At 42.3% G+C, this 25,822-nt stretch overlaps 1 protein-coding gene across 3 annotated transcripts in view; it reads right to left on the reverse strand.

Moving 5' to 3' along the window:
• The window catches only part of ARHGEF7 (Rho guanine nucleotide exchange factor 7), a 116,727-nt gene that overhangs the window by 83,029 nt on the left and 7,876 nt on the right, over positions 1-25,822 (reverse strand). For 2 of the 3 annotated variants that reach the window (XM_066313811.1, XM_066313810.1), the window contains exon 2: positions 19,023-19,109. In XM_066313811.1, the coding sequence (XP_066169908.1) occupies positions 19,023-19,109 (87 nt within the window). Of the gene's footprint in view, positions 1-19,022; positions 19,110-19,200; positions 19,324-25,822 lie in introns of those variants that run through there. The other variant, XM_066313813.1, reaches the window with a different exon arrangement.

Here is a 25,822-nt window from a genome sequence, read left to right on the forward strand (position 1 = left end):
GATACTGTGAGCAGTCAGGCCCAACAGTTTATCTCAATTCCTTCTAAACAGTCTCATCTCCACAGTCCAGGGTTCTTCCAGCCTCATCACCTCCCACACTGCAGATGCCTTAACTCCAATGCCCTCTCCAAAACACAACTGCTCCCACTCCAGCCTTTACAGAACAGACTCCCCAGTCCAGCCTCTCACTGGTAACACACACTGCCTCAACCAGAGCTGCCTGGGCCTTGATCCAGCAAGCACATCCCGCGTTTCCTACAGCCACGCCCTGAACACAGCAAGCCCCAGGCACCATCGGATCAATGGTAACCATACAGATAGATGCCCTGTATGGTCAGGAATGTGTCTGTCCACAGGCACAAGAGCTTGGAACCTGCTGGAAGACTCAGGTATGCTACCTTGTCCTTTTACAACAGTTCAGTGACTGGCAAAGATTGCTTTGCTGCGAGCTCTTTTGCTAATGTACCTGCTGCTCTTTGAAAGCAAGTATTTCTAGCAGAGGGCCATACACTCCTCCAAGCAGCAGCCGGGGATGCCATGTGTAGAACCAGGACAAGCACTCAAGAAAAATCAGTGACAGCCTATGCAGGCCCAAAACCTGCATCTCAGATCTGCCAATATGGAAGAATAGAGAAAGGCAAATATTACATAGTAATACTTCAACATCTCTTCCAACAGTTTGTCTCAGAGATTATCTCCATCTAAAGATCTTAAATGGATTTTTTAGATTTTTATAGTCACTTTGTAAATCATGTAATTTCGACTTCTACAAAAATCACAGAAATCACTTGCACGGCTTAGTTACAAGGTGAAGAATCACTTCCTTTCATTTGTTATGACCTTGCCAATTGCTTGGGTTTTTTCCGCATTAACCCTTAGCTCCTGTGCCTTTCCAAAATGTTTCTATGCCTCTTAAAGCAATTAGCCAAACATAGGGTAGTTTGGTTAATACATCTGAATATCTTCTGAAAAGACAATACAAGGGTTGGTTTTATTTTAAACAAAGGTAATTTGAGCTAGGAGACTCCTCTTGAAGATTCAGAAGTGCTACAGAAGAAACAAACAACAGCTGTATACAAACAACTGGATTTCACTATGAAAGGAGTATCAAAAGTGACCCACAGAGATCTTAACTTGGGAGCCACATTACTCAACACAACGTACCAGCAATTTCACAAAAGGCAGGAAGAGAGAACTTTGCTGAGGATATGAAATTATTTGAATTAGTCAGAACTTGAACTCACAGAGCAGCAACCATACAATGTTGTCAATGGCCAAACAATAAAGTGAGGGATGAAATCCAGTGCCAATAAATGCAGAACCTACCTCAAGGCAAAATAATAGAAAAAGAAAAAACCGAATTCCACTGCTATACCTGTGCAGAAATGAGTTCTCAATTAGCTATTTATACTGATAGGTAGAAGATAACAGTGAGGTAACAACCTCAGGTCACTAATCAGCCAAGTCATTAAGTCTAAGAAAAACAATACTGGAAAATTAGAAAAGACAGAGGCAACAGATTTTTTTACTATTTCCATAGTATTTCTATAGCCTAAATACAGTATGTGGTCCAGTATGATAGTACAAAACAAGAAAGGGTACAGAAATGCAAACTGCTTAAATCAATTATATTAATGCAATGGTACTCACGTGAGGAAAAAGTAAATTAAATGTGTTCATCTTGGAAAGAGATGTGATGTAGTGCAGTACTCCAATGCCATATGAACTCACATATAACATGGAGAACATCTCTGACACAAAAATAAAGGCACTGCCACCAGCTGCAGTAGTTGAACAAACAAAAGGAAATTATTATAAAATGCATAATTTAGTAATGGAATTACTGCCATAGGGTTCTGTGAAGGTACCTGTGAAGGTAAAGAGAGCTCAAAATAGCTTTAGAAAGCTACTTAAATAAGCCATAGAAGGAGTTCCATTCAGCTGTTTATAAATATATAGATACATCCCTGACTCCACAAGAAGCTCCTCAGCTTATGGACTGCCAGAAGCTGAAAAGATTTAACAGCAGGTATCATGCTCTATTTTTACCAGCCTGTCTGGGTTTTTCACCTTTTCTTCCAGGCAACTACTAGAGACCTGCATCTCACAAGATAAGGTAAGGTAGCCTTGGATTTGAACTTGCAGAGTTAACCTTAGGTCATTGGAGACAGTAAGACTATTTCTACATTTTTAATGTCCAAAAGCAAGTTAGGTAAGAAGTTTTTTTATGCTTAGTGTAGTTACTACAAAGAATCTTCCGTAAAACATTTGTTGAGTAATAGCATTTATTCCCCAAATTCTCAAAACCATGTATCAAATTTTGTTTCACAATTATTACAGGATTTAAAAGTTGAGCTAAGCAATAAAGTTGTCATATTGGAAGACACAGAAATTATTATCACAGAAGTTACTTCTGAGGAGACAGAGAACATTGTACCTAGCTGAGTGTAACTGCTCCAATGGCCAGTGCTGATTCCATGTCTCCCAAAGGTGTGGCCCCCACACCTCTCCAGTGGGGAACCTGGCCACAGATCATACAATCATGGGGTGAGTCACAGAAAGTGGCAGGACTGTGTCTAAGACTGTGGACTATTGGGATTATCCAATTTCACACTACCAATCCATAGCCACACCAAAACATATGCAACAAACCTTGTTCACTAAGAGGCAAATGCTGTAATCCTAATACCACTAAATGCACCACATGGACATAACTTTGCACCACTTCAAAATTAGCTAGCAATTCTTTCTAGGCTTAAATGATAACAAGGAGATCAGCAAGAAGAAACAGCTCTAAATATCACTATACCAGTATGTTAAACTAATGGCACAGGAGTAACATTTTGTTTTAAAAATTTCATGTGATACACTAACATGTGGGAGTTTTCTCCTCACTTAACCTTTAAATACCACATTTAAATACCACAAAAAAGTCAGCCTTAGTCTAGAAGAACAAGTTATGGATTATTACACTGACCCATCTTCACAGTTGATACTGTGGAGTTGAAGTTGATACTAATGGGACTTCTGTGGGAGGCTCATAATTTTCTAATATGAAAAGTCAAGTTTGCTGAGTTAATGATGAGGCTTCAAGTACAACTGAAACCCCTACAGGGAAGCATTTAAACTGAAACTATGATTTACATAACACCTTCTGATAAAAGGATACCAACCAAACCACATGGATCTACAGCATCCTCAGAAACACAATTCATCACTGTAAGGCCATAAATGGCTTTATGTAACATTGGCATTTAGAATAAGTCTCAGAAAAAGTCAAATTAAGAGGGCATACAAAGCCTTTTCAGATTATTATTTCCATTACACTCCCCAAAAATCCCATGTAAAATTCCTGCTGAGATCACCAAGGTGACTAACATCAGTCTCAAGGCATCAGCCTTTTAACTGTGACACCAAAGCAGAGATCCAGTTATTTCCAGAGTCATGCAGCACTGGAAATCTAACTTCTACAAGACATGTGGACTGCAAAGCATACTCATTTATTAACCAGTATTTATTGACAAAATATGCCTATGCAACGAAATAGAAAAGCAGTAACTAGGGCAATGATCACAAAGATCCAGCCTCAGAGGAACATGCTCAGAGGTGCCCTGTGTGTGGCAAAAGGAAGCATCACATCCTGTGCGGATAATGCTTCAGCAAAGTTATCTCAAAATATTACTGCTACTCAAAATAGTACTGTGAGCATCTTATCTTTAGGGACAACATCATCAAGAAAGTGACCTGTGATCCAAAAAAAAAAAAAAAAAAAAAAAAACACAAAAAAAAAAATAAAAAAAAAAAAAAAAAAATAAAAAAACACCCAAAACAAAACAACAACTTCAGTGGGTGAGAAACCCTTTCAAATACACTGCAAGAAACAATACAAAGCAAACAAAGCACAAGTTAGGACAATACTGAAGTTTTCCAACAGATCACAACTCCTAGTGAACAGTGTCAAGAGAACACCCTAACCTCTAATTAGTAACAATAGCTCTGGAAATAAACATACAGTTTTAAAAAATCTGACACAAAGTAACTATTAAAAAGCACTTCTCATTTGTAAAGGACTGAATAGTCTTGTTCTTTACTATCAATCTGCCAAGCAGAATTTGTTTTGCCCAAGCCTTTGCCAGGCTTCTAGAAGTGCCTGTCTAATTTTGCACCAACTGGACTGTTGCTCAATACAACAAATCTGATAAAACAATACACATATACTGTACAGGTACAGTACACACTCCTCATATTTGTGCCTTGCAACTTAATTAGTTTTAGTGTATCCCAACAACAAATCCACCTATGAAGAATGTGCTCAAGTTTGCATCAGTGGCTTCCATACTACCTTTTACAAGCAATTCTTTTCAGACAGACATTCAAACCATAATCCCAAACTTAATGCCACCTTTTAAAATGGAGTTAAGCCATAATGCAATATCCGGGTCGTACCAAAACAGTTCAAGTCCTGCTTCGTGGCAATTCCCACCCTAAACTCCATGATTCTAGTGCTTTCTGAACAATTTGATTTCCAACTACTAGAAGCCACTGGGTCTTCCAACATCGGAGTATCTCCTTTGCAGTGCCACCCTGCCATGCCAACTAATGGCCAAGGTATTCTGCCAAAAACTCTTCAAGCCAGGAGAGCAGGTGAGCAGCCATGCTCTCTCCAAGTCGTTTGCAAGCAAGTTCTCTGAATGTCAAACAAGCCACAGCTCACTGCCTGTGAGGAGGGCTGCATCTGCTTGCATAAATTCCCTCAGAGAGGCTTTTTAAAAGGCAAGAAAACAAAGGAGGAGAGAGTTTCATGCTGTGATTTTACATCCTTCATTAACTCACAAGAAGGGCACCCAAGGCTTCCTCTTCTGGACTACAAAGCCTCCCTATTCTACAGAAGAAAATGAAAAGATGAAAAAATTGTCTTAATATTAAAAACAGAATTATTTAAAACAAACCTCAGTATATCTCACTTCAAGCATCACCAGTTACCTGAGGGTAGACACTGCCATGAAAATATAATTATTTCCCTTGAGTCGTTTATCTAGTGAAACTATTAGTATTCAGTAGGTAGTGAGGACACTCCTTGATGAGACTTGCCTTAACTACTACCCAGAACAGACTGAACTTGAGAGCAACTACAGGCAGCAATTAGAATTCAATCCAGCTTCAGCACTTACAGTAGTGAAGTAAAACAATTAAGACTCTATTTAAAGGACTGAGTATTGTCGTACATCCCCCCAAAAGTTAAAGTCTCTTAAGAGGCAGGAGAGGTCTGACAAGCTTTACCTCCACGAGACAGCAAATTCAAACGACGTAAAACAAAAGCCACATTCAGAAATAAGGAGGGGGAGCACACCACACAAAGAACAACACTGCCAGTAATAAGTTTCTCCTAAATTTAGCAAAGTATTTTTCAGATGTCTGGGTCAATGCTGGGTCTTCTATATCCCTAAAGACTTAGTCCCACCCACTACAGGGTTATCCTGTGGAGAGGCTTCTGTTGTTGACTATAACAGGAAGCCTCTCCATAATTAACTTTAGCTGGGACCCATGAGACAGACAGTGCTGAAGCCAGGAGGAAAGGATACTGTTACAGACACCTGCATCCTTTGCAAAACCCACTGGCTTTAACTACACTCTCAGCTACAAAGTTGCGTTCTCCCACTAGGTTTTGAGCCCATCACCCCCTTTGCTGTAACAAACTGAACTGGCTGAAAACTAAATCAATCCAGTTTTTTCTGGGAGTAGTCCTCAGCGTTTCAAGCACCTGACCAGCATCACAAAGGGTCTACAGCAAGCAGTTGCAACAGATAGAAAAATACTTCTCCCTTCAACCAGACACAGCACTGGCCTTGGAAACGTCAGAAATCAGGGTTAGACAGCTAAGCTAGGAATGACAGGAATGAGGAAACAGAGGCAAGTCACCTAGGAAAACATTGCAGAACTTAAAACACAAGTGGAAAAACAGAGCCAACAAGAAAGAGAGAATGGGAGAGGAGAAACAAACAGTTACTAAGAACTTGGTACAGAAGCCAAGTCATATCATCCCTCTGCTATCAACACTTAGAAAACACAGCAGTTGAGAACATGCCCATCTCTTCCCAGCTCAGCACAAAGCAGAAACCTGAGCTTACCACCACTGGCAGATAAGCTGACAGCTCAGGTGCAGAGGCTGAGACAGAGACACAGCAGATCTCCCACACATCATCACGTTGCCACAGAAAACTTCCTTTCTCCCTACTTTTCTGAAGTCTAGGATCACCTAAAGATAATCTACATATTCACTGTACAATAATCTATCCCCCCACTTCGTGCCAGCCCCAGCTCCTCCTTGACCTGCACAAAGGTCAATTTGGTAGGAAGGAAAAGCAGGTTAGCAGAGGGATTTCTACCAGCTGACCTTCCTGCACCATCTCACCTTGAGCCTGCCAAGCATCCACGCCAGACGATGCATGGGCAGGAAATACGTAAGTGATGGCATGTGTCACTGCTGGCCTACTGCCACAATGGTGTATCTACCCTAGGACCACAGCCTGGCTCCAGCCTGCTCTGTGTCATGTTCTGCACCCACAGCTCCACCTGAGGCCCAGAGGAGCTGTGTCAAACCACAGACACTCGAGGCTGCAGCTCAAGCATCGTGAAACAAGGGTAATACCGCTCCTTCAGAAACCAAACCAAAAAAAGTATTGCGCAAAGCATTACGTTCATACAGCAGCTACTACTTCTGCCTCCAAATTCATACTTAAATCCAAGTCTGAGACCATTTAAAGAACAAAGGAAGAGCAATGAACAGCTTTCCAACTGGAACCACGCAAGTTTCCTAGAAAAAACAGTGCAATTACCTATTCAGCACAATGTACATACAGAGGGGGCCCCAATAATGCTCTTTGGGTTTGGCATAGCAATTTCTTTGCTCAAACAGACCACATTTCTTTGGAAACATCCACATCAAAAATGGAACTGAAGAACGTGTGGTGTGCAGGAGTTAAGCCTACAGTTGTTCTAGTCTTGCAATGCTTTTACAATACAAAGATAAGTATTCCACTTACCTATTTTAAACTAAACTAATACAAAAACTGATTTATTTACACCTGTGCAAAACAACCCCAAATTATATGCTTTTGAGTGTGTCAATTGAGGACAACAGACTGCAGCATTCTAAGTTACAACAGTCTCATTTCTGTCTCAAAGTGTACTTCCCCAAGACCTGAGATTTTTTGGAGTGCTCTAAAGGCATATGTACATTCCTCTGCATTTGCTGACAACAGCCATAAGAAAAACTACACTCATTCACTTAGTTTTGAATGCTATGGTGACATCTGAAATACCTCTAGCAAGAAATATTAACAAAAATATTAAGAGATAAGCCATCTTCAGCAAGTACAGGCAGGAAAGAAAACAACTAGCTGACTGGTATCCTCAAAACTGCTGAGCGCTCCAAGCCAACTAATTAACTTAGGCCATAAATAATGCGTAGATGTGGTCAATTTAACTATCAGCAGTTTACAATATCAAAGTCAGGTAATTACTACAACTTTGTATTTTAACAATGAAGAATTGCTCTTTCAGTGTTATTGCCAAGTACAGAAAATAACTTTAGCTGCAGTTATCCATGAAATTTATCTTTTGCAAAATGTTCATGTGACACCAGGGTGAAGAACTAGCCTAGGGCAAAGGGTGTGAAAATGCATTTTCTTGTAATTTACTTTACGCTGCTCACAAGCCCACAGGGTGGATGGATTTAAATGGCCTATTCAAATAATTATTAGATTAGTATAGATTAACATCCTGTTACATGTTTGTAATTCAAACACTTTCCTAAACATTTGGCATCAATCTTTAGGGGGGGGGGAAAGTGAGTGATTACTCTTATCTCCACACACTTAAATGCTTTAACATACACGATTTTAAATGCGCTAGCAACCAAGACTTTGATCGAACAACAAAATATGATGAACCATGTCATGACTTCTGCAGATGCTTGCTTTTAGACAAAACAAGGCAATGCTTAAAGTGTACATTTTGAGGGCACTCTATGAAGCTAATAAACATAAAGAACATGCAAAAATAAAAGGCACCTGAATATGTTTTGAACAGAAAACCAGTTAATTTAACAAGCAGGAAGTGTCGTGCCTGATGATTTAAAACCAAGTGCTTCCAGGCACTTTCTGCTAAGAGATTTAAGAATTCAGAACTGTCTTTTTCTTACCTCATTTTTATTCATTAATTTATTCATTAAGCATGAGGGGTGTGATAAATTCCACCCCCTCTCCCAGTCTCTTTGCTTTTAAAATGATTGAATGAACCTCAAAACATTTGAAGAATAGGCTGCTCCAGTTAAAAAGTATGTAAAGGTCTATCTACTACAGATTGAGTTGCTGCTGTCAAAAGAGGGCATCCCAGACTCCTCCCTTTTCCACTGTGTCCTCTCCGCCAACCACTCAAATGATCCAGTTCTGAGGGTCAGTTACAACTGGAAAAAAATCTAATGCATAGATTGGCAGGGAAGCAATGAATAGTTCACTGGGAGTCTGTCAGATCATCTAAAAACAAAGCAAGATGTGTTTCTGCCCCCACTTCTTAAGAAATAATCATGAAACACTATGTAAACTTACCTAGATGATATAAAAATAATATACAGACAATACACACTTGCTGAGAGCTTACAACTCTGTTAGGAAAGTAAACCAGGGAACTGATACCTTGCTAGGGGTGCTTCCATAGCAACTCCCATTGATCAAAACCAGTGTGCCCTTCTCTGCCATGCTCAGTCACTGCCAGGCAGGTGGGCAAAAACAATACAGATACCCAGAATATCCATTCTTGAAAATTTTCAGAGGGGAACTTAAAGAAGGGGGGAGGAAATAGGAGAGCTAATTTAATTAAAGCTAGGGCAGTGGTTTGGTTTTCAGCAGTACTTGCCCAGGAGAACTGCTTTTGCTAGCAGCTCCAGCCAACACTCTCCTAAAAACATGGTGCAAAACAGCCAAGGGATGGCTGTGAAGCAAGAGTGGACATCACATTGAGAAGGGTTGATCAGGCAGGATCTGCAAGTTATTTAACAAATATGTATCAGGCCAAAACTAATAAGCATGTCATCACAACATTCTCACTAACCATCACTAGTCCTTTTTCTGATAACAAGTCTTCTACCTTCCTCAAGGAAAATGTGTCAGGGGTAGGTGGTAGAAAATAAGAGTGGAGAGTATGCAAATAATTTTTTAGAAATCTAGATATTAAAAAAATCACTCAGCACTAGCAGGAGAGGATCTGTGAAGATGCCCTTACATCAGCTAGTAATAGCACGTATTTGTGTTTGGGTTCCACCACCTCTAGTTTTTCCTTCATTATTTCACAGCCTAAGGTTGCACTGCTACCTTTCATAGGGCTGGTGAAGCAAGTAGCATTGAGGATTTGTATCAGAGGAGCTTGGCTCAGTATTTAATGATTTATTTGTAAACTGGACTCAAAAGCAACTGCTACTTCACAGTTTCTAAACACTCCCTTTAAAGAAGCATGGCCAATAACAGTCAAAAAACTGGAAGAAGTCTATGACTTCAGTTGAAGTTCAGGCAGAAAAGAATTAATCAGGATTTCATCTGCTAAAAACAAGCCTCTAGTCCCAGCCCTTCAGAAAGCATACCCCAGGAATGCTTCACCCTCTCCCTGATGGCCTCAAAAGTAAAGAGGGCAGCTGTTGGGCTGCCCACATACAGGCTCCCAGCAAAAGCTGCCAGCAGGGCAGAGCCACCTCAGGACACCACACAGGCAGACAGCCCTGGACCAGAAGGAACACCGTACCCTTCTCCTTTCCAAGGCACAAGTGCTCAGGCTCCTGTATTTACACTTGGCCCACAAGATGGCACTGACAGAAAAACTTTGCTCCCTCTTTTTTCCTCTCTCCCTGCCTCTCTGTCACCCGGCTCAACCACTGGCCCCGGACTGATTCAGAGAAGGACTGCCACCTACTGAAAACACCGTATCATTTTCCCACATAGCTGAATCTCCCTCCTCACCTGCCCTCAAGTTACCCAACCAGCTGGATCCTGCTGAGAGGTGGAACATTAGGCATACAGCTGCAGGCAGCTTATTTTCAGTATCAAAAGTCAGAGATTTTCAGCCTCGGGCAATTTTCTCCATTACCTAGAATTTTTCAGTATTTCCTGAAAAACAGAAAGACCTGGGAAAAGCTAGAAGAAAACATGCTGCTCTTCGCACAGGCAAACTCCAGCTGTCAGTAATACTGACAGGACCATCCCAGCATCTGATGAAACATCTAAACACAGTTACCTATAGTGAAATAGAGGGCTCAAGCTGAAACATGCAAGTGCTAGAACCATTTGCATATTCAGTGAGCACAGTAAGATAACTCCCCTTAAGGAAATGGAGAAATCACCATAATCTAATATTTATTTTTCTTTTAATTAGAGCAAGGTGCTTTTCTCCTCTCATCAACACCATCTTTCAAAATCAAGTCTGTGAAAACTACTCTCCACAGCAGAATGCATATCACCTTTCCCACACATGCCAGGATATTTACAAGCAAGCAGAAGTCAGGAGCAGTTGGAAAGCTGGAAGCACAATAAAAATCAGAGTAACTCACAAAAGACCTCGATTTGGTACCCTGTCATTTACAGATAATTGAAGTGATTTATGTCGGCTCTTAAGTTCAAAGCAAATTGAAAAGATTCTGGCGAGATGACAGTAAACAAAAGCAGCAGCCTGCTTTGCCAGGCTGGACTCTCTTCTGCATAGTCCTCATTGGAGGTAAGCTTCAAAGCAACTGTTCTGCCAGAATTCTTCCCTTGCCAAAATGATGCAATACAGTCATTGTCACAAAAGGAGAAAGTTTTCCAGGTTCCTGAAGAGATTGAGCACCGTCATCTCACATACTGCAGAATACAATTCAGCTCTGAGGACCTTCCTAGTCCAAATGCATACACTAAGAAAATATGTTATGTCATTAAGATCTGCAGGTACTCAAATTCTCTTCACACAATATACCGCCACCTATAACCTATTTTGTGTATTTTTTTGGTTTTCCTCTGTCACATACATGCTTGGGAAATAATCTGACACCTAATAACAACGTAACTGTGTTCAGTATACACAACTGTAGTTGTTTAGTGCAAGATTTATCTACATTTCTATTTTTAGTATGTTTGCCTGCTTCAAAACCATGCAAGAGAAAAAGTGTGTGTGTAGGGGGGGAGTCTGAGACTTCTAAAGTCCAGCTTCACAAGGCATTCATAAAAACCACAAGAGCAACTAACAAGACCATAGCCATCCCCCGAGAAGTAAAAAGGCAGGTCCTGACAGGAACAAGACCTGACTTCTGAAATGCACTTCTCTGCTGAGCACTGGGCTCACAGCAGGTGCCACTGTCCTGATGCCATCTCCATTCCTCTCTCTACTGTCCCTACTGCTCCCTTGCTGAGTGGGACAGAGCTGCTCACTCCCTCTCCTCCCAACACCTGCCTTCACACACGGCATCCCCACCACCTCTGCACAGCTTGCTCCCTGCTCAGGACTAACCAGAAGGGCCTCCCTTCCCACAGCTCCCACCCTCCAGAAAACCAGCGGATGAGCCCTTCCTCACTGTGCTTCACAACAAAGGAGGGCATGAGAGGGCTAAAGAAATCAGAGTGCAAGAACTCCTTTGAAAAGTCAGGAGAACAGTGCATAAATCAGGAAGCAGACTCTTCTCTCTTTTTAAGCCTTAAGGACTCTGAAGTTCTGCTCAAAACCCTCCAACTCTCTCTACCCACCCTTTTCTCCCAACTTTCCTAGTTTCCACACTTTCCCTCAGATTATTAACTCCTATCAAAGAAGCAATGGAATCCTCTTGTGAAATATAGCAAACTGTGAAAACAGTTTGCTATATTTGAGCGTGAGTATAACACTGAAGTCTTCTGTGCACTCCCAATTAATAGTGCAATACATTTGAATTGCTAGACGAAGGTTCATTTTATTCTCAAGATCCAAACAAACACCACAAATGAAGCAGTTACACAGAGGCCTCTCCCAAACCACAGAGCAACTCATTTGCGAAACTGTTTTAAACAGATCTATACCAGTGCTGTGCTTTATCCTGGCAGGCAGCTAAACACCACTGAGCCCTTCACTCACTCATCCCCCCCAGCCCTCCACCCCCCGAAGTGGGACAGGGGAGACAACTGGAAAGAAAGGTTGAGATAAAGGCAGTTTAATACAACAGAAAAGGAAGAGAAAATAACAACAATAAGAAAATATAGAAAAGAAGAGATGCACAAGCACCTGTTGACCAGGGCTCAGCCAGTCTCCAAACGGCAGGTGGAGAGCCCCTGGCCACCTCCTCTCCGTTTCAGTGCTGAACATGACACCACATGGTGTGGAATACCCCTTTGGTCAGCCAGGATCAGTGGTCCTTCCAACCTCCTGTCCCCCAACCTCCTCCCTTGGCAGGACAGCACAAAAATCTAAATAGTCCTTGCTTTAGAGTAAGCACTGCTCAGAAACAACTAAAACAGTGAGTTATTAACATTATTCTCATTCTAAATCCAAAATTCAGCACTATAGCAGCTTCCAGGAATAAAATTAACTCAATCCTGGCGAAAACCATGAGGACTAGTTAGTATTTTCTGTGTCACTGCAACTTGCCCTGTACATGCTGACCACCAAGACATGACTGAAACATTTTGGATGCATTCTGACATGCTAGACTCACCCTCACACATGCTTCATGCAGCAAAGAAAGGAATCTGCACCCATGATATATCCATTGTGCCAGACTCTACATGCACACTGTCTTATATGTTTGTGTTCAAAGCACCACAAATCATGCAACAGAAAAGAACTGGCAGGAATTAAAATGTTCATAGTCTAATTCAAAATTTCAAAATTATTTTTTACTTGGAAACTACTGAACATAGACTTAAAGTAGCAAAAAAAGTACTAGCATGTTCCCCAGCTATTTGTTACATTATTTGTTACAAAGACACACTTGTAATCCACTTTTGTTTCTAGATAGGTTTTTTCTAAGTCTTTTTAAAATCACTATATATCAGGTGCTTTTGACCATGTACCCCAAAAAGGAGGTTTATTCTTCCTGTTTATTGTAAGCCACTGGACTCACCTTAGTCAAGGGGTGATAGCACAATACAATGCCACTTGCTGATGCAACAAGCTCACACAAGGCAGAATCACAAGAAATAAATTCTTACTGAAAGAGAAGGAAGGTTTAAGTGAAAAGGGAACCATGCAAGGATTTGAAAAGCTACCATGCACATTTGTGTTTTAGACTGGGTTTTACTGAATAAGAATAGAACAGTTTCTGATACTACCATTCCTCCCAGTCCAATGCCATATGTTCCTGCTTCCTGTGTCACCTTCTCAGCTAGCATGACACTATGCATGAATGGTATACAAGATGAGGAGCTAGCCTAATCTCAGAAAAAAAATACTGTTTTTCCACCATTCTATCTGTAAGACACCCTTAAAGTAGTATTCAAAGGCTTCACTTCAATAGAAATACAAAGGACTGGTAAACACATGAAACACAGTCTCAGTCCCAGGCCTGCTACTCTGTGCATCATAAAAATTCTTTGTATCACAAGAAGCCATTCTTATGAAAATAATGTACATAAGTCAAGCAACAGCATCTCCCTGTCTTAAAAATACATATTTACACATGAGAAAAAGGATAGGAATTGAGGGTGTGAGGGAAAGAGAACTAGTCACATGTTGAAGGTCTGTATGTACAAGAAAAGCTGCAGTGACACACTACACTTCGCTGTAAGCAATATTGAAAATATATTCAGAATAGTTTTGTGAAAAAGTAGAAATCAGGGTGGGAGACGGAGGAAAAAATACATTAGACACATCTTAATTAAAAAATACAACTTTTCCTCTTTGAAAAATATACCAGTAAGATCTCAGCCTCGAAATAAAATTTCACAATGTGCAGTGTATAAGCAAAGAATGGTAACTTTAAACATGAAAATTGTGGAAAATGCTTATGACATTTAAGAACCATGAAGACATTTGGCAGCGGACGTTCTGAGTTAGAAATACACTGTGTTGAAATAAACCCAGGAGCAAACCTAAGGAATACTGACTGTTCTTGACAAAATAAAGATGATAGTCTGAAGAAGGGCTGAAAGGAATAGGCAGATGATTTAATTTCTGTATCACCATCCTAAGACTGGTATAAAGCTCTTCAGTACTGAAGTACTTGTTTATTCCTAATTCAATGACAAGTAAATGTCAGCCAAGTCCATCCACACTAGCAGCATAGCTCTACACCTTTCTTATACAAATAAGTCTTTGAAAGTCAACTGGCAGAATGCCTTTCCAAGTCCACACTGGTAGTAGGAATTTAGCCATAATGATCTAAAGAAGTGGACAAGGCTCAGGAGAAAGAAGCATCAACTGTGTTAGGGGTGGCTGTGAGGGAAGGACACAGACAGGGTATCCTTGCTCCCAAAAGATTTCGTGCTCTAACAGAGTGACATTGGTATCCCTTACAAACTTTTCGCCAACTCCAGAGCTCCATTATAGACATTCACAGGTATTTGTATATCTTGATTAAATCTTGAGTGCTATGAATTATATTTTACAAATTTGCATGCAGTGTTCTGAACCTTAAGGGCAAATCCCTCTTGTACAAGAGATTTTATTAGTATACAAACACAGAATCTCCTCAGACTGTGTAAGACTGCCAGGTTTGCTTTATTTCTTCATTGGTTAGTTTTTTATAGAAATAAAGTCCTGAGTTTGGCATTGTTGTCTACGTAATAAAATGACTATCCTTCAATCCTACGGGCAAGCAGGCCTCATGGCTGGCAGAGAAAAGGTTCTCAGATCCATGGCTTGTCTTTTTCCATTAAGCAGTCACTATCTTATCCATCAAGATATGGATAAAAATAAGATACGTATAAAAATCAGAAATACAAAATATTTTTAGCTCAAGAAACACGTTCACATTAGATATTTGCAGATAAACAAGCATTATTCTTTTATTTGATGAAAGCCAGCAAAAAAAAATAACAAACCTGCAAGATGCTACTTACAGGGTTTGATCACACAGACCGTGACATTGTTCACAGGATATATCAAGCATTCTGCCCTTTAAAAAGCAGAGACTAACATGGTTTTCCATTAACCTATTTTTGTTTATTCTACATTCAACTGCTCCTCCAACAAACCTCACTGCTATTGAACTATACAGTGATTTCTCCAGGGCTTGTTTTTGGTCCTGCAAGCTGTCAAACAGCTCTGGCCAAAGAATAAGAAAAGACAACATTATATTCAGGAAGCTCAAGCTCCTCTGAAAGAGAACAAAAGTAGAGTAATATGACACAGGTACAAGAAAATCATAATGGCAAAACTTCCGAGGGCTCAGGTAAAAATAAGCCATCACTTTTTCATTCTTCTCTCCTTTGCCAGACTTCTGTGGAAGACATACCTGCAGTGAGCTCCTTTTTACCTATACATACCCACCCATATTCTTCTAGAGGCCCTCAGGTACAATAAATAACTAGGACTCTGTTTTAAAAAGCAGGTCATGCTCCTCAGAAGGCAGTACAGTTAAATGTCTTTTCACCCAAAGAGAAAACTGGGTGGGAAAACAGCCTTTAAAGCAAAAAATGGCAGGAACAGTATATAGCAAATATTCTATTTGCCTACGGAAAAGGTGCCCAGTAAGACGTGAACTGACAACACAGGCAGCTATTCTGCAGTCCCCTCTGTCCATACAGACATTCAGCAACAGCGCTGAAGTCTCAAAGTAGAATAAACTACTCAACACCACAATTATTCTAAGGAAGCACTAATGGCGTTCTGAAGGGAAAAAAATAGGGAAATTCAGTCCCTGGTGGAGGTCATAGGAACATTTTTTTCATTAATAGGTCTCAGTTCCTTATACCCGCATACAAAAGAACTGTATTAAAAATAATTTTTAAAACTCAGTACTTGCAGCACATTCTGGTTATTTCTGGAATCATGCTTTGCTTTACAAAGATTGCTGCAAGCTCAAAATTAAGTATTCTCTTTTCTCTGGAACACTTAAATATCAAAAAATACTGGGGGGATGTGGGAAGGGAGCCATTGGTTTCCTCTGAGGAACAGCAATCCTCCTCATTAGAATTTAAAATATCCTTTCTAAGTGTTTTATTATCTTTCCAACAACCCAAAATTACTGGGAAGCAAGAGGAAGAAAATAAGAAAAAACTTTCAGATACCAGTATACTTTTCAAAATCAACAGATTTTCTCATTTCTGCCCCTTATTTTATGTGCAGGAAAACAACCAAAGTTATCATGTCCTCTAAATAAAAGGATCCACAGATGAAAGCATCTCTAAGAAGCCACCAACTGCTGTGCAACTTTCCACTAACCACAGTAGTTTATCAAATTCTCAAACATGCCGTAACAAAGTCTCCAAAACTGGAGACCTACAGAGCTCCAGCAAAGCAAGGAACTCTGACATGGCTTCATAAAAATACACCACCACTGCTTCCAAGATGAGCTCAGATCTGGGAAGTGCTTGTACAATGCTGATCTTAGGCTAATCAAACCACAACTGTGCTTTCACCAGGCTCACAAAACTACACACAGAGAAATCATTTGATCCAACTATATATAATTCATTCAATGTAAGGCTCAAGCGCAACCCTTACAGGTCACAGAAAACTTCACACTGTGGAATACTTATTAGGAAAAGCACCATATTAATGCACAGAATAATGTCATATCTCCGCACACCAGCCTAGAGCTTCCTCTGATATCCATATTGTCCAAATGTTTCAATTATTTAAGGTACTACAAACACATCCACCCCTTTATCAAATATTTGCACTCACCACTAACTCCTTGTCAGCTCGTCTGCCCTCTCTGAAAACATCCCCTAAAGCGGTTCCAGAGACACTCCTCACACTCTTTGCTCAGCGCAATCTCTAAACCTTGACTGCGGCTCAGGAAGCATCACACAGACCCTGCACAGGGGAGCTGTGGCATCTCCCCAGCTCCTGCAGAGAGGAAGGCACAGATCCTCCAGGGCTGACTCACACCCTGTTAACAGAGGGAGGGGAAGGAGCCCAGGAGTAGCGGATGGCCACGAGGCCCCTGCCAGCTGCTCCCTGGTTGAATCCAGGTTGCCATTGCTCCCATCTTTGGCCACAGTTAGGGGGTTGGAAAAATTAATGAGAAAACAACAGGGAACGGACAATGTACCAACCATAAATACATGCACAAGAGTTCCATAAGCCCAAGCATTTGTGCCCCTTCTTGCCAGCTTCTGAACTCTCTGGTAGCTTGGGAATAATTCCTGTTCCAACATGCTGAGCTGGAAGCTACTGCTGCCAGTTACCTCCATGTAAGAAAGGTGTTTCCGGCAGTCTTGCTGAGAAGCCCCTGAGGCCAGGTTAACAATTTGACTATTCCCAAAAATATTCAGGCTCTCAGAACAAGGCCAAAATTATCTTTTCTTTTAATCATTTTTCTTTATTTTCTCATTACCCCAAGGAAAAGAGCTGACAAAAGCTTTCTGCAACCAGAAAAGAGACCAAACTACAACACTTTAACTATTCCCAGCCTGTCACAATTGCAATACCTTTAAGCTTTGTTAGAGACCTGATGAAGGAAATTAGCAAAAGGGAGGCGACGCTATTAATGCTATTTTTCCCTCTCTTTAACATTTACAACACTCAATTTATTTCTGCATTGCGATCTGAAGTACCTCCTCTCTGGTCCATGAATGTCTACCACTTGAGGTTTGGATCTGCTCACACACATGAACATTCAAAAGATGAAAAACTCAGTGTGACCCAAGAAAAGACAAATGGGAGTGACAGCTGCTCCAAATCAAAAAAGAATGCTTGACATAATGCACTGTTCACCTCAGAAGCTGGTTTCTGAGTAATTCAGAACTTAATTTGGTTTTTCTCCCAAGAAATCCTAAGGGATTTTCTATGTATTTGGAGTGGAGAAGGGAAGGCAGGTAAAAATGTAAGGACTTGCTCACAAGAGGAGTGCTAAAAGCTGTCTTAATTTCCATCTTTATCCATGAGAGAACCTAAGATTAAGGGCAAGTCCTGCAAGTATCATTTATTTCATTAATGATACTTCACTATTTAGAGGCCTCAGGAAAGCAATCAGCGTCTTCTTTAATGGCATTCAGTTACTGCTCAGCAAAATCATAGGCAAGACCAGAGGTACCATAAGACCTTGCAAATTAATTAAGGCAACACTACATTAATTTTAAGTTCAGAAGCACTAGAAACCAATTTTTCCATCCCAAAAAAATGTCTCCAAGAACTGAAATTACAATACCTCTCACTTTCCAACGCAGAGAAGCTGAAACCTGTTTTTAATCTCATCAGTTCCTTCCCACACACCAACATCAAGTAAACTCGACAGCAGTATGTACTTGCTATAGCTAAATATACCAGCAATATTCGAGAACCTAATTTGCAACCCTGCGAACATACGTTCGGAGAAGATGGCAGTTCGCTGGGCTTTTATGTAACGCAAATTTAAATAGAAGAAACGGCACCTGCCATTTTCTTCAATTAGCATTTCGCTCGGCTGTAGGCATCTTAATTTCTCGAAGCCGACCGCTGCGCTTCCAAAGCGACTCCACGAATAAATCGGACACGATTTATACGTACCAAGAATTCCCTCGGACAGAAGAGCAGCGGCACCCGCCGCCCCGGGGCCGGCCAAGCCCCGTTCGCGGCGCTCGGTGTGCGCGGTGACAGAGGCACGGGGCGCGCCCTGCCCGCCCGGCGCTGGCCGAGGAGCGGCGCGGCCCTTCCACGCGGTCCCCGCCGAGCGCGGCTCCGCCGGGGCGCGGCCGCCGCCGCATCGGGCAGCGCCGAGGCCGCCGAGGCAGCCCCGGGAGGACGGCGGCGGCTTCCCCGCAGCCCCCCGGGCCCGCAGCCAGGGGAGGGGCGGCCGCCACCATCTTGTCAGCCGCGTCCCCGGGCACAAAGGGAGGGCGAGAAACCCCCCGCCCCCGGGACCGAGCCGGGCGCCCCCAGCCCCGACTCACCTCCAGGCGCAGGGAAGCACCGCAGCCCCGCAGGAACTCGCGGATGTTGCTCAGGCACTCGCCCTCCGTCCGCGGCTCCGGGTACACCTGCAAGAGAAGAGGCGGGCGGCTCAGCGCGGGGAGGAGACGGGACCGCACCGCAGCGGAGCGGCGTCCCCCGCCCCGCCGCTCCCCTCACCTCCCGCTCCCTCCGCAGGCAGCGGCGCCGATCGCTCCCACTGGAGGCTTTGAACCGGGAAGTAAACACGGAGCACAGGAAATGGCGTGCGAGGGCGGGGGGCGGCGGGCAGCAGCGCGGGCAGGGGTGCCCCGGCCAGGCGCGGTCGCGGCGGCTCTGCCCCGGCGGGGCGGGCGGAGGGAGGAGGCGGCGCGGCCCCGCCCCAGCCCCGCCTGAGGGCGGGAGCGCCCGAGGGAGCGGCCCCGGGCCCGCCGCGCCTCGCAGCGCCTGCCTGCGCTCGCACACACGCCCCGTGCCGTGACGGGCTTGGCTGCGGGGCGGAGCGGCCGGCGGGCAGCCCGGGGACAGCCCCTCCTCGGGACGAGCAGCGACCGCGCACAGCGAACAAGCGCACGCCGCGGGTGACCGGTGTCTCCAGCGGGGCTTGTCGGTGCCCTCCTTCTGACTCCCGTCCGCCCTTGGGTATCGGTTTGCTAACGAGGAAATATATCAGAAATGGCCCGAAGACCTCCGCGGAAAATACCAGCACTCGGAGTTAATAATCTACCAATTCCAGGGTCTGATGTTAACGACCTTTATCTGTAGTTTATTAAACAGCCCCTTCCTACCCCAGAAGAAAAACAACTTCACAAAGAGAAAACCTCGACTGAATCTAAGCCAGTTTTTGGCAAGGCAGCCGTCTCTCTGCAGCCGCGCTCACGGTGCTTTCAGCTCAACCCATCTCCTCCTTCTTTTTTCCAAAGAAGAGCAGCCAGCCCCAAGAGCTTCAGGGACACGGCTTAACTTACCACAGCTTAACTAAATCCTGTGTGCACATTAGCATTGTTTCACAATAAATTCATTGCTTCCTGTGAAGTAGTTTAGCAAACAAATCGTTGCCCGAACCAAACACCTCGTTCTGTCAGAAGGGGAAAGCCTCGCACAGAAGTGGAAAGTCGCTGGAAACCGAGGTGTTGCAACACACAATGTCATGGCCTTTGATCATGCATTACACTCAGAGGAGGTTTTGTTAAATGCACATGTATGTCAAGGTTACATAAACTCACGGCATAATCCACCTGCACAGTGCTGGGAACTTCACATAAGGTTGACTCCAAACATTCCATCAAGCTGCAACAAAGGTAGTTCCTTCTGACATGATTATAAGATATTAAAGATACCTCTGTCCCCACGATGCCATAAAAATTAACAAATATGACAGCATGACAGGGCTGTCAAACAGGGCTGACAACCTGGCACAAAGAAATTTGAAACACAAGTCACTATCATATTCTAAACAAAATTCAGATGAGTCTTAAATGAAAGCCACTAGTCTATAATACAAGGAATTTGGTAATGATGAGTTGGAGAATTTTCCTTTCCTCAAGGAAAGCACACATACACACACCTCTCCAAACTCCTCAAATTGTTTGGTACTACAATAAATCACTGTGGGTTAAGAATAACCCTTTACTACACTAAAACATAAAGGGAATCCTAAAGAAGCCCCATGGAAGTACTACAGCCCAAAAGATAATGTCATTAAGTTTGAGGGACACAAGTGGTGAGAGAGCCCTCCTGAAAACACCATGACCTTCCTGTCTCTTGCTTGAAATACTTTTTGATTACTCTATTAATTTATTTCTTAATTCTAGTAAGAAATCTAAAGCTATCATGCTCACATCCTTTGTTAGAATAAGATGCTGGGAATTTTTTTAATGTTGATGCTTCTGGTATGCTCTTTCCTGTATGTTCTTAATGTCCACACAAACAATTATATAGTTGCAATTTATAATTGTTTTATCCTAAACTATTTGAATAATAACTGGGGTTTATCTCCTTTTGCACGTTCTACTTCCTTGTCTCTTTTTTGTACCCACCGTTTCCTTTTTTATCTACTTTGTTCATCAAGGCCTCCTTTCATTCTGAGAAACCTTAACATTACCTCTGCTCTTCAAACATGAATAATGTCTCACAAGAAATCACAGAAAATCCAGGTTTCTCTTAAAAGAAGTAAATGTCGTCTCATAACGTAATCTACACTAACACAAAATGTCCCAAAGTCTCCAAAACATAAAACTCAGTAATTCTAAGAAATCCAGACGTGTACTACCACCTCATAAGAGACTGCATATAATTCATAAAAGACTGAACAATACCTGGAAAGAGGCCAAAAAATGGTTGAGGGGAAGAAAGGGGAGAGGGTAAGGAAAGACATGATCGGAGAAAGGCAAAAACTTTCAATTGAAGATTAAAGAAACAACAAGCAAAGAAAACCCAAACCCTGCAAATTGTTCCCTGTCAGATCTGGAAACTTAAATTACATGCCAAATACACCACTGAGACATTAGCCCCACCAACACACTAATGCATGTTTCCACTTAAAAATCATCTTCCTCAAAACAATAAAATAAGTTACAGTAAATCTTCAGAAATGTCGTTTCTTCCTTCAAAACAAGGGAAAAGACTTTGGAGCAATAAAAGAAGCAGGGTACATTTTCTCAGCTCTGTGGCTGCAATGGCATTTTTATACAACAGAAGACAGAAGCATATGGGTAAAGAATTTAAAAATATCTTAGCATTTGCATCTTGCTAGAAATGTAAAGCATTAATGATCCCATAAAATGGAGCAACCCCGTTATTTACCTGGAAAATCTTAATGTTATGCTGGCAACCTTCTCCTACAGACAGCTGAGAAAAACAGTAAGGAACCTGAAGAACAAAATCAGCCCTATGACAGAATGCTGAAGTGCAGTTATGTGGGCCAGGCCCGTGATAAAATCACACATATGCTACATGATATTCTTTACAGTTACAGGAAGCTCAGGAGCATGACCTCTCACAGAGATGGCATTTATAGCCTCACAGACTATTCAAAATGTACCAGAACATCATGCAAGGAGACCATGGGCAGGTAAGTCCTAGTCTGCCTGAAGGACAGCAAATACATTCAGAGAAAAAGATAAACAAAATAAAGGTAGGGCCATATTCCCAAATTACTTAGCTTAATAAAAAGTAGGTTGCATGTACACAAAGCCAGTGAAACAAACAAGTTACGTATTTTCCTCTTCAGTATTTGCTTCATCCCTTTCCTAGACCAATACCACTAGTTCATTAATGGGGGTTGTCTACTTCTTATAAGTATACAGCTCTTAATCCAAAAGACCTCAGTGTCCAACTGGAACTGCTGAGTGCTCTAGTAATACAAATAAAAAAGGTTAATAGTAATTAGAAAAGAAAAGGATTCCAGAGGGGCATGACAGATTCTTAATTAGGGACCGGGGTGCCACAGTGGAATCCAGAGAGATGAGAGGAAGGTAATATGCACAGCAGCCACTGTTTAAACCACTTCTTTGTGGTTCAGGGACAGGTTCTGATTAAGATTTAATCTCTCAGGGAGCAATGCTAAAAACCACAGCTAGCTCAATGAGGACACTTATGTGATGCACTGCAGCTATCAAGGAGCAGGGTACCTCTCTCACTATCCAGAAAAGGTGGGGAACAATGCGCAATGCAAATAGGTGGTACCTAGCTAAATGTTACATCCCTTTTGATCAGTTTAAATCTATGTTTTTAAACAACATAACAAGTGAATTAAAAAGGGCAATGCACAGAGGCTGCATCACAAAAAGGTGTGACAGGGGTAGTCTTAGAAAAAATGAAAAAGGCTGCTACTAGTTCATTTGGACATGGAAATTATATGAAGAAAATAAGCAAGGAATGTGTATAAAAATGATGTTTTTTAAAAAAAGCAAACCCACAGTTCTTTGTAACCTCAAGTAAACGTGAGACATTAATAAAAAGAAGGAGACATTGTCAGCTATATGTATGGGAAACTAGCTGTTTACTCATATTCATCTGCTGAGCAAGTTGACAAACTGAGTCACAGAGCAAGAAGTGTACAAGGTCTTTATATAGAAATTGGAATCTGCTAGATAAACTAAGTAACAACACAGTTTCTACATGCAAGTTACATCAATAATTCATCTAGCACAACATATAAGTATAACATGTAAGGAGACTCTCAGTTATTAAAAAGCAGAAACTAATAGGGAAAGTAACACTAACTGCAAACTTGTAGCCAAGTTCAGCAGACACTTAAAAATGTCCTGTTCAGGGGTACGGCTGCTCCAGCCTGAAGTTCGAAGACTGAGCCTTTAAGTAGGGGGATATCGTATTCATCCTGCCTGGAGCCTTTTACATCAGATTCCCCTTGCAGCACAAAACAATCTTCTCTCCATGTCTCAGAACACCTTGTACACACAGACCATAACTGCAATCTAACCAGTAAAACTACCATAATTGCACAATGCAGCAAAGCTAACAAAAAGGTCCTATTGATCCCATTCAGTCCCACAGCTCCATTTCCCTTGCTTCCAACCCCTATGACTGGTCAAGGGCAGCTGATCTTCCAGTGGGGCAAACATCTCCTGCACAAGCACTACAGCCTGGGGTTTGTCACCAGGGCTTGTGTTCAGGGAAAAAATGAAATTAAAAACATCGTGAGGAGGAAGCCTGACCATTCTCACACCAGCCTGGGTGGTGAAGCTGCAGGTGATTAACTGTCCAACAACCCCTGCAAGTTTCTTCCCTTCCCACCCTTCCCAGCTGTTACCTCCTGCCTGCACCTGCACCCAGCCCCAGCAGGGCCCATCCCTTTCTGCATTCGGGTTTCCTGCTCTGTCCCAGATCATTGGCTCTCATAAATCACACCCAGGAGGGATGGAAAAGAAAGAGTGGCTACATAGCTACACATCCTCTGCTTCTCGAGGAAGCATCCACTGTTAGGGACCAATGGCAGGTGCAGCACTTCCTCCACAGTCAGTGAGCAGTTGGGCTGAGAGGACTGCAGATGGAGCCCCGTGCTCCTCCCAGGACAGCAGGAGGCACAGCTGCACTTCAAAGGATCGCATCTTCCACATCTCTAAGTAAGGAGCACTCCGCAGTCGAGCCCAATCACTTAAAGGACCACGCGTCATACTGATGGCCCATTAGCAGAATGCCATAACTAAATTAAAACACAGATCAGGATTCTCAACAAAGTGCAGTTTTGTTTTAAAATCAGATATCTTGATAGAGCACCAGACCTTAGCATGATGGTTTCTGTGGTGCTGCAGCTCTTCAGCACTGACTTTCCCCACCCTATAAAACCTGTGACCCACAAACTTTTCAATAATAATCTGCACAGCAGACACCTGTATTTTGGCTTGAGGGAACCCATGCTCTGAAAGCACAGCAGCAGGCAGTCAGACAGACAGTCACATAGATCGTGAGAGCTAGACCTAGCAAAAGACTGAAACGCCTCCACGTCATGCACTAAGATGCCAAAATTTTACATTTTCACAACTCACCTAGGCTCTTCATACAATACAAAGAGGAAGGAAGGCGTCTTATGATATGCCCTAAAATTCTTATTTCCTGAAAAGGATACTCAGTCAGGAAGTTAATCGAGACACAGCAGAAGGTAAAAGCGGTATTTACCAACAAATCCAATCCCACATTTAGCCACACAGACATAACCCACCATCTTTTCTTTACTGTCCAACAGGCCACACCGACTCATCAGCCACCACTCTGTGCTCCCTCAACCTCCACTTTGCTATGCTATCTGAAACCTGGAGCACTTTTGGTTGGCTGAAGACTCCTCCAGCTCTTCTGATTTCTTCCTCTGCACACATTCAGAAATGCTCCTCTGCCTGACCAGCCATCATTAACGATGACCTACATTCAAACACACAAACACTCTGCTTTAGCTGGTTCAGTTCTTTAGTGTAATAGCCCTCAAAATCTAAGTTCAGCTAAGTTTACAAATGAAATGTACAGTTTGTTTAAAGTACCAGCATTTATAAATGGGCTTTATGCAAAAATTAGAGCTGCTTTTATTTCCATTAATCTGCCCTCCAAAAATGACTGTAAAACTGATTCAGCTGTTTGAGTTCATCTTTTCAGATATGTACCTGAAGTAAACAATATCCAGGAAAACAGCACATTTTTTTTCAGTAAAAGTACAGTACTTTTGCCATTTCCCTCGGACTCTGATTAAACTCCCATCGAAATACACAGACTCAAGTTGTATCAGGGAAGGTTCAGGCTGGACATTAGGAGGCTTTTCTTCACAGAAAGAGTGATTAAATATTGGAATGGGCTGCCCAGGGAGGTCGTGGAGTCACCCTCCCGGAAGGTGTTTAAGAAAAGATGGGGCACTTAGTGCCAAGATCTAGTAAACAAGATGGTGTTCGGTCAAAGACTCAGTGATCTCAGAGGTCTTTTCCAACCTAACTGAACCTGTGATTTTGTGGAAGTCTATAAACTGACTCCCATGAGGCAGGTTTTAACCCAGCCCTAAGATACAAACACAATTGTTTAAGGACACCAGGGCAGTCTGTAGGGTACTTTTGTTTTCTCAACTTTCCATCAAATTTTTATATTTCATAGAGAAAACATGGGTTGACACAGCATTAAGAAAATGAGAATGCCATGTATGTAAAACTTACAAGCTTTTCAGCTGCTGTTAGGATCCTTGCAGGCCCCCCCTCTATGACCTGAACTAGGCAGGAGTCCTACCAGAACACATGCACAGGAGTGTGCCTGAAGGATGTGATGTCTACATATAAGGGAGTCTGGTTGCAGCTGCAGCAGTAAA

This window comes from Sylvia atricapilla, chromosome 2 (assembly GCF_009819655.1).
Source record: "Sylvia atricapilla isolate bSylAtr1 chromosome 2, bSylAtr1.pri, whole genome shotgun sequence".
NCBI lineage: Eukaryota > Metazoa > Chordata > Aves > Passeriformes > Sylviidae > Sylvia > Sylvia atricapilla.